Below are 17,175 nucleotides of genomic sequence, written 5' to 3'. Positions count from 1 at the left end.
TAGAAACATCGTCAGCAGTTTGATCTAATAAGGGGATTGCCTGCTCCTTGTGCGAATGCCCATACCTGATTTTATTAACTATCGATATCAAAGAGAGTCGCCAAATATTTTCATAATCTTCAGAAAACATAAGATCACTTTTCGGGAACAAAACATACAACAAAATCGACAGTTGACACCTCTCGAAATTGTTCAGTACAAGTTGATATGGATTCGTATAAAAATTGAAACAATACGATGTAAACACCGCTTTAATTTTTACTGTAATGAGACATCAAGCATTCCGTTAAGATGTTTGCAGTAACGCTGGCATTATAATGAGTAAGCTTCAACAAAATAAAATTGATCCCTCCATACAAGAGTTCCAAAATTTGGTATTCTGCACCTTGACAAAGGCAACCTAATTAAGGATCCAAAACTGTCCAGAGCGTCGGTATTTGGCCGTGATCAGAAAAGTCAATCCTGTTTAGTCTCAAACAGCACAACACTTGCTCCGGAAGTTCCTCTTGTTTTTGTGCCTGTCGATCAAAGCCAGAGATCATTATCCGAAGTTACACATCAACAAGTCTGAAGGAAGATTACCATATTCGAAGTATAATTTCCTCAGTTTTTTATCATTTTTGTAACTTAATGATAATCAGTCATTGGAAGGGCTGTGCCGAAGCCGGTGATAACGAACTTGTCTGACCGTAATGACATTAGTCAGTCAAATTGGGTTCAGTTAGATCAGTTGCAGTCTAAGTTGGATATAGTAATCAGTTTAAGTAGGTTAGGTCGGTAGGTTTTGTGAAACAAATGATCGAACCGGCCAGCACAGCCCTTGTTCAGTCATTAACCTGTCCATTTAACAAACATGCCAGATATCATATGCAATCAGAGTGCGTGTTACCTGGATTGTTAAACCCAGATCAAGAACTCCATTTTTCAATCGATCTCGAAACGAATCAAGCTCCTTTATCGATATGTAACTGAAGCGATGAATGTCCAGATCAATCTCAAAGTAATTAGAACCCTGCATGAGAAATAGAATAAACATCCTCGTAACTGATCCTATTAATGACCTGGTAGTCAAGACTCGAACAGACACGCTTCAAGACTTAAAACCGTTTGCATTATCTCAAGGGTCAACAAAATATGTCAGCGAATCAAGTTATGCCCGATGTACAAGGTTGGTGTGTCTTAAGTAACGTCGTAAGACAATTTTTGGTGTTTATGTTCATTATCTATCGGCTCAACTAAAAACTGACAAAGACAACGAACAAAGTAGAAACTTATACTATACCTTATAAAAACTGTGCTGAGGGCGTGAGAGAACCGGCTTTTCGTTATAAGCATTTACGAGTTTCTTCTCGGTAGAACTCAAATTGAGATCATCAGGATTAACCAAGCCGGCCATGATCTTTAGCCTTTCTCTGAAGGGAACAATAGAGTCTATTGCGAACCCTTTAACCTTTTCCATCTCATCATCGACCAATTTCTGGAGCAAAAGAAGAAAGTCTCAACAGATAGTACCAAGACTACGGATATTACAAATGCCTATCCTCGTAATACCGCAATACCACACTATAGAATCATAGCTGGCTGAGGGCATAACCTAAATAGAATACAAATCAAATAAATATATGCTTTCTGAAAGTGAAATGTTATAATGTTACCATGATGCTCTCCTGATACTGTGGAGAGATGAGTTCGTCAAAATTCTCGGCAACTTTGAAATAAAGAACGAAACTCATTCCTTCACCATCACCATCACCATCACCGAGGAACATTGCAGCGGGATAAGTAGGTAACTGCAAGAGAAGACATGAGACGATACAAATCGCTTAAAAGAAGTTGCCGGGAAGCATTTTTATTTATGATTAATCTGTAGGGAAATATACCTGAATATTAACAATTAGAAGAGGAGGGATTTTCCATTTTGCTTTCACATTAGGAAGCTCGATATGTTGCGCAATGTGATTTATCTTTCTCGGGCAGATAAATAAGTCAACGCCTATTGGAGTATATGGGGAGTAATGTGGTGCAGGACACTTCCGTTTATCTCTGTACAGAGTAAATCAACAGTTGAGAACTTCGATTTAAAGCTACTAACACATAAGCTAAGCCAAGGGTGAGAATTACTAGCATACCTGAAATAGGTCTCGCCTCGAAGTTTAAAAGTTGAGGGTGGAATCTTGGACCAACATCCTCGACTCACCTTCTCATCCTTGCTACATTGAATTATATATCCTGCTCTGGGATGATATAAAAATCGTTTTGATGTACCTGTTATCGATGAAGTTGATAATTATATGTAACATTCCTACTCTAGGATCAATCATTGAACTAAAAAAAAGTACTAAATAGAACTTTGGAAATAAACTTGACTCAAATTACTTACAGTCTTCAAGTTTGTCTTCTGCATCACATGATATCTTCTTAAAAGAAAGCCTTAAAACTGCTGATTTCTTTTTTTGGGATTGTGGAGCCGAACCCGATGTTAAATTCTTCTCGTTGAAACTCACAGAAGGAAGCATTCTTGATAATTCCGATCTTAAGTTTTTCTCTTCAGAATTACGCCTATCCTCTTTCGGACCTTTAAAGCTTCCATATCGATGATCTAATGGTTTCTTCTTCCTATTAAAAATTTCATCTGCCTTTCCTTCATACTGAAGCAGCTGTCCACTTGACATATTCCCAATGGAATTACCCAACGGAAAACCATCTGGAAAAGAAAAATCCAGACAAAGTTACATATATAAGACAGTCATCGATGATTAATCTTCCTGTTGTCCATTCAAAATTGCATGAATAGAATTGCACACACAACAACTAAACAGTCCATATGAAGTGTGCTAGACAACACAAACTCTATGATGTAATACACCGAGAAAACTAGCAATCATAAGTTTGCGACGTATTTAGCCCCCACCATCGTCTAAAATTCAGCAGATATGAAAAAACTAGGACGAGATAATTAGTAGTTTTATACAGTGATTGATAGTTCACTCCAAATTGTTCCACTGTTATGTCATCATGCTTTATTTTCTGCTACAGAACTTTAAATTACGATAAGGAAAAGGTTGAATCATCTGTTACCTCCTTGAATGCTGATGAAATCATCATCCGAATCAGATTCAAGAATACTAACTGAATCGAACCAAGCATCCTCTTGGCAAGCTGCTGCAGAAAAGAAACTTGGTCAACTTCCATTTTCATTTCTGGTATATACTAATCCAACTCTCATCCCACAGTTCAATTGCAAAAATGCTTTTGTTATACTATCATTTACACTCCTTTCCTATAACCATAGAAATAGCACCTTCAATTTCGGGGGGGGGGGGGGGAAGGCATTTCACACCCTTTCTTCATACGTTTTCGGTAACCTTCTATATAAGTTAGCAAAATGTTTCCGCAAAAACTACTAATATCAATGAAAATAAATGATCTATCATTTGCATCAATTTGACTCAGATGCCACTGCAAAAAGTGAGATGGAATGCAGGACTCGAAACCTCAGATTTTCCAAGAGTAGTGGTCGTACCGTTCTCAAATTCCAAATGTAAATATCCGCTAACAGCTAAATCCGTTACACGAGAGTCACTATTCCTTTTCTTGGTTCCATCTGTCATAGAACCGGAACCCTTCCCACGGCATTTCCGGATGCGACGACGGGATCTCCTCACAGTCCTGATTCTTTTCTGAGGTGCTGATACACAACTCCCCATCAAAACTGTTTAATTGCAGAACCTTGGTTAAGAGCAAATATTGTTTAACAATAGATATGCCAGCCGTTTTCGCCAGAAGCCGAATTTACTGTAAAAAGATTAAAAAAAAACTAGCAATTAGTCGTAGACATAATCTGTCTAACTAGAATATATAGGTGAATATATAGGGAACCGACCTTGAGAAATCCAACAAAAATATAAAGGGAATTGTAAAAACGTAAGATGATCAATGCAAAGGAAACCAGTGCTTAAACTTGAAGCAGGACCTCTTTGAAGTTTAACTAGAAATATAAATGGAAAAAAACGAAGAGTAAAGACAACATACACACCATATCCAACGAGGTTAAGGATATAAACTGAGCAGAAAAGAAAATAATCTGTCCCACATCAGAAAGGAGCTTAAAGTATTTTTAATTGTAAAAAACTATTGTTATAAACGCTCCTAAATTGGAAATACTTGTTTTTGTTCAATGAAAAGAAGCAAAACAATGTTCAAACTTCAAAGAAACTTATGTCAAAAGACTTGACAAAGACAATATTAATAATATATACTATTTCTTAGAAAATGGTAAAGGAAAATACATAGAAACTTGGAATACAAAACTGAAATTTGGAAAATACACAATACACGCAGAATCAATCAATCATATGTCCACAAGCAAAAATCTTTGCCAAAAGAAGAAGAAGAAGAAGAAAAAGCGTTATTGAAATGAATATTAATTATCAATGTTGCTAACTAAAAACATAAACTTTGAATCTAAAGTAGAAATTACATGGAAAAGCCAATATCTTAACAAAGAGGGAGAAAACCCAATGTTAAAGGAATATAAGCAGACATTATAAGCAAAACCCTGAAAACATGAATAAAATTACCTTGATCGTTTTCTTTTCTCTCCAGAAATGGGATCTCTCAGCTGAGAAAAGCAGACAATGAACAATCAAGGCCGGGTCGGATCGGGTTAGAAGATCAAACAACAAAAATCTGCAAGCTCTGTGCTTTTTCTTTAGGGGGGTGTTCAAAGAATGGGAGAAACGAATGAATAAATAAATAGATGAAAGAATGCAAAGTAATAGAGAAGAGATTTGGATGGTTTGTTTAAACAAATGGAGATGGAGTTTCGTTCCTTGTCTCCTCGAATTTAGCTTTTGTTTTAAAGCTTCGGTCTTTTTCTTTTACTGGATTGTGATCATGTTCTTTTCTTTTCTTTTCAGATTCGTTAACCACTTAAAGTAAATTGGTCAACAAAACTACAAGTGTACTAGTAAAATTGTTTCAAGTCGGAATCATCCATCCTACGTTCGGTCCTATGTATTTTGCCGACCGTATCTCGATACTAAATACAAAAATATTGTATTTTTTTAAAAAAATATTAAATTTGAATTTATAAATAAAATAATACATATTTTTAATCACTTGATTAATTAATGAATTTTGATATTATTATTCAATTTTAATATTTGAATTTGTAAAAAAAAAAATATTCACACATTACTTTGGATCAATTGTCAATCCCAAATGAGAATGCTCGACTCATAAAATTCATGTCATCCCTCCTAAAGTGCAACACATATTTCACTTCTTTTCTTATTTTAACTTTTTTTACAAATAAAAGCTAAATTTAAACTTAATCCAATTTATTCATACAAACACTTTTTAAAAATAATAATAAATCATTAAAATTGATTTCAAATAAAAATAATTACATAGAAGAAAATATCTAGTCAATTCATAACTAAGAGATTCTTTATTTTCGAAATAATTTTCTATTTTCTATTTAAAATATGTTTTTGCTCTTCCTTAAAATTTTATATGTTCATTTTTTTAAATTATAAATTTATCATCTAACATAAGACCGTATATATGTCTTTGAATATAACTGGATAGACCTCGGTCGTTTAATGAAAGTAAAGCGTAGAACATGAAATCACGTGCCTCTAAAATATGAAAAATCAAGGAAGAAGCAATATGTGTAAGTTTATAGATATAATTGTTTACAAACAGCTGACAATAAATTTACTTGTTCAAAGTTTGATTATTAAATTATAAAATAATAATATAAAATATTACTATAATTATATAAAATCAGATTCAGTTAAGATAAAATGAGTTGACTAACCCTTAAACATGTAGAACAGAGTACGGAAGAACGAAATGTTCACATGATATGAGAGTGCATGAAGGCTCACGTGCACCCACGGTTAACGCACAATAATAATAACATTAACAATTGAAGAACAATAATTGCAACAACAAAAAAAAGAAAAACAAGTAGACTTTGGTTAAAGTGCTTTAACTTACCGCATTACAAGTTGCTGAGATTTTAAAACCCAAGTTCCTAAGGAGTTAAGTTCCGACCCGTACGAAAGGCGTAACGATGTGGGATGTTATTTTTGTATTGGGCGAACTATAGTGTTAAATAACGTCGTTTAGTGGCGTGCAAGGAGGATTACGTTCGGGTTCGAGGGAATGTGAGAGGGAGCATTCGTCTTAATCCATTTCATTTCAGGAAGAGGAAGAAAGGCGAAGTTCTTCCATCCAGAAAGGAAGACTAGCCAAGTCGTACATCCTATTCTTCACCTCTCCCACTACTTTTTTGCCATTGTCAAAGTCGCCGCAATTGGGTCGCACAAGGAAGGAAAGGGGCAGAAAGACTCAAACTAGACAAACTCGTTGACACTTATCGACTCTTATAGATTGTAGGTTCAATATACATTAGAAATAAAACTCTCATTTTCCCTCTCTTAAATAAGAATTGTTCCAAAAAAAAAACACCTAAATTCATATTCTATTATTGTTCCGAATAAAAGTGATTACAAATGTAAAAAAGAAACTACCTATTAATACTTTTTTAAACATTCTAAACTCGTTCTATAGTAAATAAAATTCACACACATCTTATAAATAATATTGTTCGAATCTAAAGCATTAATAGAAAACGTATTATTCTTTTCACATTGAAATCACTATTTAGATTCAATGGGAGATCTATAAATATTTTTGAAGGTGGATAAACATACTGACAATATTTATATTTTGTTCGGGTAGACACAAATAAATTTTTAAGATGGGCATAATCAATAAAGTATCGACTAATTGAAGAAAATTAAGATTTTAATATACTATAAGCTTAAATTGTAAGAAAATAAAACTATATATACTAAATGAAAATTTTAAAAATAATAAATTGCTTGGGGAAAGGTTAGGGTTTGGTGCCCCTCACTTTCACCCCAAATGATTTTGTCAACTTTATTAAGCTTTTTGATATCTTCCATACAAAATGCTACTTGAGATGACTAACTTTTTGGAAATATAAAAAATTCCAATCTATGTTGGGAATTGTTAATATAGGAATATATTATTGTTATTAAAAAACTTGACCAGGTACCTTGGTGATGTCTAAGGTTAAGCACAATTAATATAAAGTTAAAAAAGACGTTATCGAAAATATTAATATTTTTTTAACATTTCAAGTAAAGCGCTATTTAAAATATTTTTTTCTACAAGAAATACTAATATTGGGCGCTACCTAAAATATTATTTTTTACTGGAAATTAGGTGGCGAAATTAACATTTCCGGTAGAAAAATAATGTTTTAGATAACGCTTTATCAAAAATATTAAAAATACATTAACATTTATGGTAGCACTTTTCCTTAGCTGTATATTAAGCTGTTGTATAATAGAACTACCCAGATACCTTCCACCTCCCAGAAACGAAAGAAAAGGACACTTCAACTAAACCAGAGTTTTTTATTTTATTCCTCAAATTCAATGTCTCAACCCTTAAATTTTATTAAGATTTCTCAAGACAAAAGAAGCTTTCCTTAAAGTAGGACAAACTTTGTTTGATTTCATTATTTTATTTTTCAAGGGATGTTATTGCAAACCTATTTTTTTAATTTTGATGCTCAACTTTTCCTTTTTCTTTTCGAGAATAAGTATAAAGAGATATTATATAATTGAGGGTCCAGAATAATGAGATGACACACATATTTTAGGGTATGTTTTCGTAGAATGAGGATTAAATTTTGATAAACTGAAAGTAGAGGGGTTAACTTCGAAAGTTTTGTAAAATAGGGGATAAAATTTATAATGAAACAAAGAAAAAGGGATTAGAGAAAGATTCTATTACATAGTTTTACGATGTCTGTCGAAGGACTTTTACGAATCTAAAATAACATAGAAGGGTATTTTCGTCATATCACGTAAAACAAAATCTCGCTTCCGATCTTGAACATTTGCTTTGAAGTTTCAACAAGTTTGATTCTTGATTCATTCGTTGTACAGATTTGCGATCAAATTTCATTTATTCTCCTTTGTAAGTCCTTTTTTATGGTTATTTTTCTATATTTTCTTTTCGTTATCAATCTTACGATGAGATATTTTTGCAACTAGGTTTCTAGAGAGTTGAATTATATGGGGATTTTAGTTTTTGAGTTATTTAAATTTCTATCTTTTCTTGTATTTAATGGTTACCCAATTTAATATATAATTGAAAGATAGGTTCATTAATGCTGAAAAACTGAAAAAAGAGAAAATTTGGTTGTTTATTGATTTTATTTTGTCTGCTAAATCATCAATATAAAATAACTGCAAATTTGATGTTAATCAGCGTGGTTTTTATCGATTTAATTAGTATCAACTGCTAAATTTTATGTTTATTAAACTTGTTGAGTTGTTTCTTTGGATTTGGATTTTCAGTGATGATCTGGTTATGTGCTTTTTAAGCAATAATATAGTTTCTTGTTCGTTGTTGCATTTAGTTGTAAATAGTGTTTATAGGTGTATTTATTTGATTCTTTCTCAACTTTTTTATTTGATATCGAAAATGAGTAAATTTGTGTCTTTTTTTTTGTTTAGAAGAATCTGGTTTATCTGCAAAGGATCCTATGAGATAGTTGAGTGTTTAACAATTATGTCGTCTAGGCGTCATGTTCGTTACAGTCCTTTAGCTGTTGAAGACGACGATGATTATGATGGTGGAAGGCGTTACGACCCGAGGTTTGATTATGCACCGAAAGCCTTCGATAGAGTCCCATGGAAATCCATTGCCCTTGCACTTTTTCTGCTTTGTCTAGGGTGCTTGCTTCTTTTTCTTTTATTTTTCATCTTCACTGGGCATATGGGAGGAGAGCAATCGCAGGCGTATGGACTCTTAATCCTTGGCATTCTTACTTTCCTTCCAGGTATGCGATTTTGTCCTCCGAAATTTTTTTTTCCTTCCAGTTACACGGCTGATTCAACAGAAAGTGTTTTTAACTGTTCAAAGAGGGATTTCGTTTAACAACTTAATACATTTTTTATAGTTATACTCAACTTGTTTCTGTAGTACCATATTGTTAATGAAATTTTGTCACATGATGGTGAAATTAGTCCGGGTTCTCGGAGAGGGAAGTTGTTTATCGTCATTGAATAATAGTTGAATGCTGTAGCATAGAGCTTGTTATGAAATCATTGTTTTAGCATGTATGCTAAAGCATAAGAGTTATGAAATTGCTAAAGCATAAGTATCGATCCTTCCATTTATAGATCATAGAGCAATAGTGTTTCATTATCTATCTTTTACATATTGCTGCGCTTTGTGAAGTGTTGGGTGATGATGGCATGTAGGTTATTAGATTTAGGTGTGACTGTTGGATAAGGGTATGTATTTGGCATAGGTATTGTTATTTTTTCCGAAGTTTTTCCATGAACTTAGAGGACCATATACATATACCGATGTCCAGATATGCATCAAACACTGGTCGAACCCGAAGACTTCAAAAGTAAAAATGAAGAGTCGAGTAACATTAGATGGCATCAACCCCTTTGTTTGGATGGAAAACTCTATATGTATTTGATCCAACACTACTTATTTCATTACGACCTCGATCGAAACAAACATTCCTGCAATAGTGCATGAGGATTACAATCTATGGCATTGGCATTGCAGGCGAAGTTTTTATTGAATAACTTTGAAAGAGCTTGACTGACACTGTTTTTCTTTTATCGGAATTTGTATGCTGCAGGTTTTTACGAGACTCGGATAGCTTATTATTCTTGGAGGGGTGGTGAAGGATACACCTTTGCTTCTATTCCAGATTATTAGTACGTGTGATGTTCGTCCAGTTTATTCATCCCCTCCCTGAACTGTGTTACATTATAGTTAGAACCTGTTTAAAGCAACCTTACAATGCTATAAATTCTTTAATTTTGAATGCAATCGACTTGTCACTTAAAGCAAAACCAGGTAGGAATGGCAACGGGGAGGGAGTGAACTTTTAGCCGTCCCGACCCCGACTCAAAAATTAAATATCAACACCTGAATCCGGCCTGCATTGGTTTCTGTTTATTCAATAATTAACGAAATTCATGAAGCCATTGAAGCCGGAAGGGGGAAAAATGAGAGATTAGGAGAGAAAGATGAGCAGATGATAAATGAAAATGTAATGAGAAGCGATGAATGAAACCGTAATATATAGTGGTAATTTTGTAACATTTTAAACAATAATGGCATTTCCATAATTATATATTTAGACTGGATTAAGAATTTTTTTACTCTAAATTTGAAGCTGGTCGATCCTCACTTTATCCTTTTCTAAACCCACATGAACTCAATTTTTAAAATACTCAATCTTTATAAGATCAAATTAAGTCGAAACTTGTCAAATCCGAATAATTTTTTCATCCCTAAATTCATGTAAAATTTTTCTTAACATTCATTTCGCTTGGAGAGAAATTTATCATGTCATTATTGAAAAAAAATATCATGTTAGTTTTTTGATTTATTTTTTAACGATGGATGATCAAAATAGAATAAAAACGTAATTTTAAGTATGATTTTAAAGGAAATAATTAAGTGACCAAAACAAACCAGCATGAATAGTTGGTGACTAAATATGTAGATTACCCATTTAAATTTATGTATCATCCAGGCGAAAGAAACTAACAATTGTCGCATCGATGTCACATCATCCAAATTGAAACCACGTCAATGCCACATCCTTTTTAATGTTTTCTGCTTGGACATACAACTAAAAGATAAAAAATGTAAGAAATAGTATTTTATAAGAATATAGGTTCTCTCATAAATATGACCGTTCAATACTCTAATACTTTCAAAAACGATAGAAAATTCACAACAAAATCAATATTGAAATGTTTGTATTACACCTTTTTTTCTCATCAAATTGATTTTTCATGAAATCCTTTCAAAAACGATAGAAAATTCATCTAAATGTTCAATACTCTAATACTTCGATCTCCTCCGATAATCAACCAATGAGGTTTAGTTTCAAGGCGTGTTATTTATTTTCTTGTAAGAATGCTTTTCACCGCTTAGATGTTTAAACAAACACTTCAAATCCGAAAAAAGTGTTCAAACTAGAACTAGAGCATTAGAGTCTTAACTCTTTAAATATATTTTTTATCGGTTTTGAGTGGATTTAATTTAATTTAGAAAGAAGAGAGAGAAGTAAAATCTGAATATTTGATACCAATCTTAGAATAAATAATAATGATTAATCGACAACAACGAAATTTGATTAATAATAACTAAATTTATATACAAATTAAAATTTAATGTCTAAAATTTAAGTATATTAAAGTTTAATGAAACATTTGTATATAAACTAAAATTTTACGTCAACACTAAACTGTTGCATCATAATTCTATTAATATTTTATGAATCTTATTGACTTCAGTAGTAAAGAAATTGTTGTTATTTCTTGAGATCTCGGGTTTGAGTACTAGGAATGTCAGGAGTATGAGCATTCAACGTCGGTTCGAGCACTTGGAATGCCTGGGGTTGAGAGTTATCTTTGAACAATATATTATTATATATTTACCCCATATTAATAACAATAAAAACTATAGTTAATTTTAGGGTAAAGTATAGTAACGATCACTGAACTTTCTAAAGCTTGCATTTAGGTCCCTCAACTTTTAAAACTTGTAATATAATCCTCTAACATTTAGTTCGTTTACAATATGGTCCCCGACGTAACAGACCGTTTAACATCGTTTGCAATATGGTCACTGAACTTTTTAAGAGCTTGCATTTAGGTCCCTCAACTTTTAAAACTTGCAATAAAGTCCTCAATTTCATTCTAAACCCTAAATTCTAAAATAATTCAATTATATTTTAAACCTTAAATTCTAAAATAGTTCAATTTAAGGTTTAGAATATAATTAAAGTGTTTTGGAATTTGGGGTTTAGAATATAATTAAAATATTTTGGAATTTTGAATATGAATTTGCTATTTGACAGTGTTTACTTTAATATAAATTTGAGGTTTATTGCATGCACATCCAACGTTTGCCGCACTTTGAACATGAAAAGTACACCTATCACGGTTATTGCATAAACCGTTGAAGTAAAAGTAACAAGGCCAATTTGTCTTGTTCGTAGCTGTCGCACTTTGGTATGACAATCCAATAGGTTTGGATGGAACTTGAGCATGCACATCTAATGGCTGCGAAAATAGTAAAGAGTTTTAATTCATAGGACTACATACAACCAAGCAATAACTAAAATAAACCAAGAATATCAATTAATAACTTATTCAAAAGGATGACTTAATAAATAAAAGGAAAGAGGTTCAGTCATAGTCACTCCAAAAGCTAAGGCGACAAATGGGTTGTTTAAGATAGACATTAGATGTCAAATACAACATTACCAGTTGCAAATGCATTAATGGCCTACCCTTTTAACATATAATTGCTTCTAATGCTCCATGTTTAATGTTCCTCAATAGCCAAACATGATGAGACTCTAAAGCAGATAGTGAAACTAAAATCATAAGACCCCATAATTCTTGAAAATTCATGGCATGTCAGAAATAAAAGACACTGTAAAACATAGAGAACACTGCAACAAACATATATATGCCAGAAATGAAGGTGCAAATGTGCAATGACCAGGCAACATATCAAGTAGCTGCTCCAAATATAATACTCTGTCATTATGCCTTTCGAGTTGCATACATATAGAATTGTCTTCTAAAGCTATAATTCAATACAGATTCAACTGTAAAATTTCCAAAACATGTAAAAAAAATTCAATTCGTTCACGACATATCAGTCTCATAATCAACTTTTAAAACTTATTAAAAAGAATACGAGCTCACATGACGCCGAAAACCACAAGTCGGATCAATAAAATTCCCAAAAAACTAGTACCAGTAGTCTCTCGGATTGAGCCTGGCGATTTCACTATGTTGATACTCACAACCAATTCCCTGATTTAAAGAAAAACAAAACAAAAAGATAAAAAAAAATAGCCTAGGACCCTCTTTCACTTATATTCTGATAGACTACATATCTTTCATAAAGAGTACTAAAGGTTTTGATTAAGAAGAAAGAAATAAAATTTGATGGTTTTGGTTCAAAACTAACACTGAATATCCATATCATTGACATGCAGTTCCAGAAACATAAAAATTTCAACAAAAAACACACAATGCGAGCTGAAAATGGGAAAGTGCGATAGAGGAAAAGCTTACTTCCTGATAGCCCAAAAGAGAAAATAAATACCTCCTTACAAGTGAGGAGAGAGGCTAAGAAATAAATGTAATCGGTGTTGCGTTCCAGGAATTCTTCCTCCATTTTTTATTTGTAAATAAAAAGATGAAAGACAGAGCACTACTTCGGTTTATAATTTTACATGGCGGAAAACTGGAGAACAAAAATCAAACGAGAGTACATGTGAGCGAAAGAGACTGAGAGGCGAAGGAGTTGTTTGGGACTTCATTATATTTTATCATCTGCTGGAAAATCTTTAACCACAAGGATTAAACAAAGAAATTATTATATGTCATTTATACAAAATAATTCCAGCTTTGTTGGTGACTTTCAACAATGATACTTAGTTCATCTTAGTAGTATTTGTCAACACTACATTTCTAATCCCATTTTTTTCTCACAAGCATTTCATCGAACATCTATGCTTCACCTGAAATGACATGTATATAACATTACACCTTGAATCATTGATGGTCTCGATAGTCCCTTGGTTGGGTCTTCTCTCAATGGACCCTTATTCAAGTCAACGCCTCCACAGAATTCAAAGTTAGATTAGAATTTCCCATGCATCGCCGACTGAAATGTTACATTGGAAATGAGAAGAGAGAAGCGAAAAAGGAAATTCGAGATCGAAAAGAAATTTGGGGTTTAGAATAAAATTGATGATTATGTTACAAGTTTTAAAATTGGAGGACCTAAATGCAAGCGTCTGAAAAGTTCAGTGACCATAGTGCATACGACGTCAAACGGCCGGTTATGTCGGGAACCATATTGCAAAAGGACTAAATGTTGGAGGACTGTATTATAAGTTTTGAAAGTTGAGGGACCTAAATGCAATCTTTAGAAAAGTTCAGTGACCATTACTATACTTTACCCTTAATTTTGTTGTACTTGATCCTATTTACTGTTATGAGACTTTTTAAAAATAAAACAAACTATGTAGATATTCTTTCACTTGTCTTTCATTCGTTTCTTGCTTATAAACACTGAAAACATTTTTTTTAAATCCAAGAAAATCCCGTTTCGAACACAATCTTTAAAGCTCAGAATCTTTGCTCGTCCGTCTTCTCCGATCGAATTCTATAAAAAAAACAACCAAAGACGAGGCAGTTCCGATCCAATCAAGTGGGTTTTACGCTTACTTTTCACAATTTGTAGCCGCTTTAATTTGATTGATTTTGATTTTTGTTCTGATTTTTTTGTTTCGGATTTAAGGAATAAAAAAAATGGATGGATCGGGAGGAAGTGATGGTGTACTATTACCTAATTACAAGCTTGGAAGAACGATCGGAATCGGTGCGTTTGGAAAGGTTAAAATTGCTGAACATGTATTGACTGGTCATACAGTTGCTATTAAGATTCTTAATCGCAGAGAAATTAGGAGGAAGGCGATAGAGGAAAAAGGTATATATATATTAAAAAAAATGTGAATGAATGTATGTTCGCGCCTTTTTTGTGTTTACTATTTATTAGTTGGTTTGCTCGCGTGATTTATATTTTTTCTGAATCAATTTTTGAAGTTTGCTTTAGTGTTATGTTTGAAAACGTGAATTTGCAATTTTTTCGCTCAATTTAGTTAAGTAAAATATGAAATGAGATACATACCTTAATTATAAATCATAGTTAAGATATAATGATTATATATTTATTTGGTGCAGTTGGAAGAGAGATTAAAATCGTGAGATTGTTGATGCACCCTCACATCACACGAGTCTACGAGGTCATCGAGACGACAATGGACATTTTTATGGTTATGGAATATGCCGAATCCGGAGAACTCTACGTATATTGCAGGGAAAAAAGCTGGAGGAGGACGAGGCTCGCCACATCTTTCAGCAGATAGTTTCTGGGGTGGAGTACTGCCACAGAAATATGGTGGTTCATCGAGACCTTAAGCCCGAAAATATACTTCTCAATTCCAAATGTAATGTTGTGAAGATCGCCGATTTCGGGTTCAGCAACATAATGAGAGATGGTCATTTCCTCAGAACAAGTTGCGGCAGCCCAAACTACGCTGCCCCTGAGGTAGGAGTTTGTGAATTGAAAAATCATCTGTCGAGTTCTTGTATGTTATGATGGCATTTTTTTTGTGTGTGATCTCTTTTGTTGTAGATTATTTCTGGTGAACTATATGCTGGGCCTGAAGTGGATGTATGGAGCTGTGGTGTTATACTGTATGCTCTTCTCTGTGGCAGGCTTCCTTTTGATGATGGAAACTTTTCCATCCTGTTCAGGAAAATAAAGGCAAGTGATATCTAATTTTCATTTTCTTTGATTGTGTATTTATCTGCTCATCTGATCTTCTCTTTTCTCCTTCTTGTTTCTCTTTCGACCCTGTTTCCTACCTGCTTAAATCCTGAGGGTGCCTAGTTATAATTTGCATTTTTTGTCCTGCAGAGAGGAATATTCATTATTCCAAGTTATTTATCAGCCGGTGCTAGAGATTTGATCTCGGGTATGCTCTTAGTCGACCCTATGAGGAGAATGACCATTCCTGAGATCCGCCAGCACCCATGGTTTCAAGCACATCTTCCAAGATATTTAGCAGTTCCCCCACCGGATACAACACAAATAACTAAAAAGGTCCATACCAGTTGTAAACATGGTATTGTAGCACTTGTTAATGCCATGTTTGTTACTGATCGAAACATTATTTCAGATTGATGAGGTTATCCTTCAGGAAGTGGTTAGTCTGGGATTTGAAAGGAACCATTTGGTTGAATCTCTTCGCAACAGAGTTCAAAATGAGGTTTGAACTTCTCAAACTCCCATTATTTTTTCTGGCTTCATCGATCTGGGAATTTTTCTTATTTCATTTTGTTCCAGGGAACTGTTGCTTACTACTTACTATTGGACAAGTACAATTGCCTCCAAATCTCCAGGGGCTATCTTGGAGCTGAGTTTCAAGAAACTACGGTGTTTTTCTATTTGCACTTTTTTTTCTACTAACAGAGTTGGAATTCTTATTGGTTTTCTGAATCCATTTATAGGAATATGACTTCAACGGCCTCCATCCAATGGAACCTACAGTTGTTCCAGCCATTGGACACCGCCTTTTTGGATACACTACATATGAAGGAATGGGTTTAAGAAGCCCTGAGAAGAAATGGGCACTCGGACTCGAGGTTTAGTTTTCGATTTTCTATTGATAGTAGTTACATTGGTGATTAGATATAAAAAAATGTGGTTGATACTTTAAGTATGCACCAATGCTTGTGATGGGAGTGTTTCTTAATTTTTTACAGTCTGGAGCCCGTCCTTGGGTAATCATGATGGAAGTTCTGAAAGCACTGCATAAAATGAGTGTGCGTTGGAAGAATATAGGGCATTATAACATGAAGTGTAGGTGGCTTCCCGATCTTGATGAAGGGAATGTTGTAAAGTTTGAAGTGCAGGTAATGCGTAACCATTGAGAATAATATGATGGTTCTGCTTTGTCGTAGTTTACCGAGTGCTTACATTGTGTTTGCCGTGTGCTACGGATGTGGCAGCTTTACAAAACTCGGGAGGAGAAGTATCTGCTGGATCTTCAGAGGGTTCAGGGGCCACAGTTTCTCTTCTTCGATCTTTGTGCTAAATTCCTTGAACAGCTCCGGGTCATTTAAAATCACAAGGCTGTATTCCTCTTTTTATTTTAGTAGTAACAATTATAAAATATATAAAAAAACATATCTTTATTTACAAAATTATTATATTAAACTAATATACTAATATTGATATCTTCATTAATTATTTTCTATGCATTGATATTAATAGATAATTTCTTTGAAAATTATATTATAGATAATTTTAATATACATTTAAGATTCTTGAAAATACTTTTAAAAACATTTTCGTTAAATAATGTATAAATGGCATATATTATATTCTATAGGCATCTGATACCAAATCCCTTCTTAATGATATTTTCTTTACCAAACCTTTTCTAAATATTCGTTGTAATAATTACATTTGATTTTAAACATT

General features: G+C 33.3%; 2 protein-coding genes and 1 pseudogene across 4 annotated transcripts; 2 read left to right on the top strand and 1 right to left on the bottom strand.

Moving 5' to 3' along the window:
- Positions 1-354: 354 nt before the first annotated feature.
- Positions 355-4,756, bottom strand: LOC120136057. 3 transcript variants are annotated; one of them, XM_039152173.1, is made up of 10 exons: positions 4,581-4,756; positions 3,524-3,795; positions 3,079-3,162; positions 2,381-2,704; positions 2,130-2,265; positions 1,881-2,043; positions 1,656-1,790; positions 1,283-1,477; positions 890-1,012; positions 355-518 (listed from the first exon to the last, which is right to left on the bottom strand). In XM_039152173.1, exons 2-10 carry the CDS (start codon positions 3,705-3,707, stop codon positions 405-407), a joined length of 1,458 nt encoding a protein of 485 aa, XP_039008104.1. In that variant the 5' UTR covers positions 3,708-3,795; positions 4,581-4,756; the 3' UTR covers positions 355-404. The 3 variants fall into 3 exon arrangements, with proteins under 3 accessions (XP_039008104.1, XP_039008105.1, XP_039008106.1); XM_039152174.1 differs by lacking the exon at positions 4,581-4,756 and adding an exon at positions 3,950-4,035; XM_039152175.1 differs by lacking the exon at positions 890-1,012.
- Positions 4,757-7,891: 3,135 nt separating this feature from the next.
- LOC120136061 (transmembrane protein 230-like) lies at positions 7,892-9,943 on the top strand. The gene is made up of 3 exons (XM_039152178.1): positions 7,892-8,025; positions 8,568-8,893; positions 9,716-9,943. Exons 2-3 carry the CDS (start codon positions 8,623-8,625, stop codon positions 9,793-9,795), a joined length of 351 nt encoding a protein of 116 aa, XP_039008109.1. The 5' UTR covers positions 7,892-8,025; positions 8,568-8,622; the 3' UTR covers positions 9,796-9,943.
- Positions 9,944-14,267: 4,324 nt separating this feature from the next.
- On the top strand, positions 14,268-16,820 carry LOC120136058 (annotated as a pseudogene).
- The last annotated feature ends 355 nt before the right edge of the window (positions 16,821-17,175 follow it).

This window comes from Hibiscus syriacus, unplaced genomic scaffold (genome assembly GCF_006381635.1).
Source record: "Hibiscus syriacus cultivar Baekdansim isolate YM2019G1 unplaced genomic scaffold, ASM638163v2 tig00110621_pilon, whole genome shotgun sequence".
NCBI classification, from domain to species: Eukaryota; Viridiplantae; Streptophyta; class Magnoliopsida; order Malvales; family Malvaceae; genus Hibiscus; species Hibiscus syriacus.
This window is presented reverse-complemented; position numbering and strand designations above follow the sequence as displayed.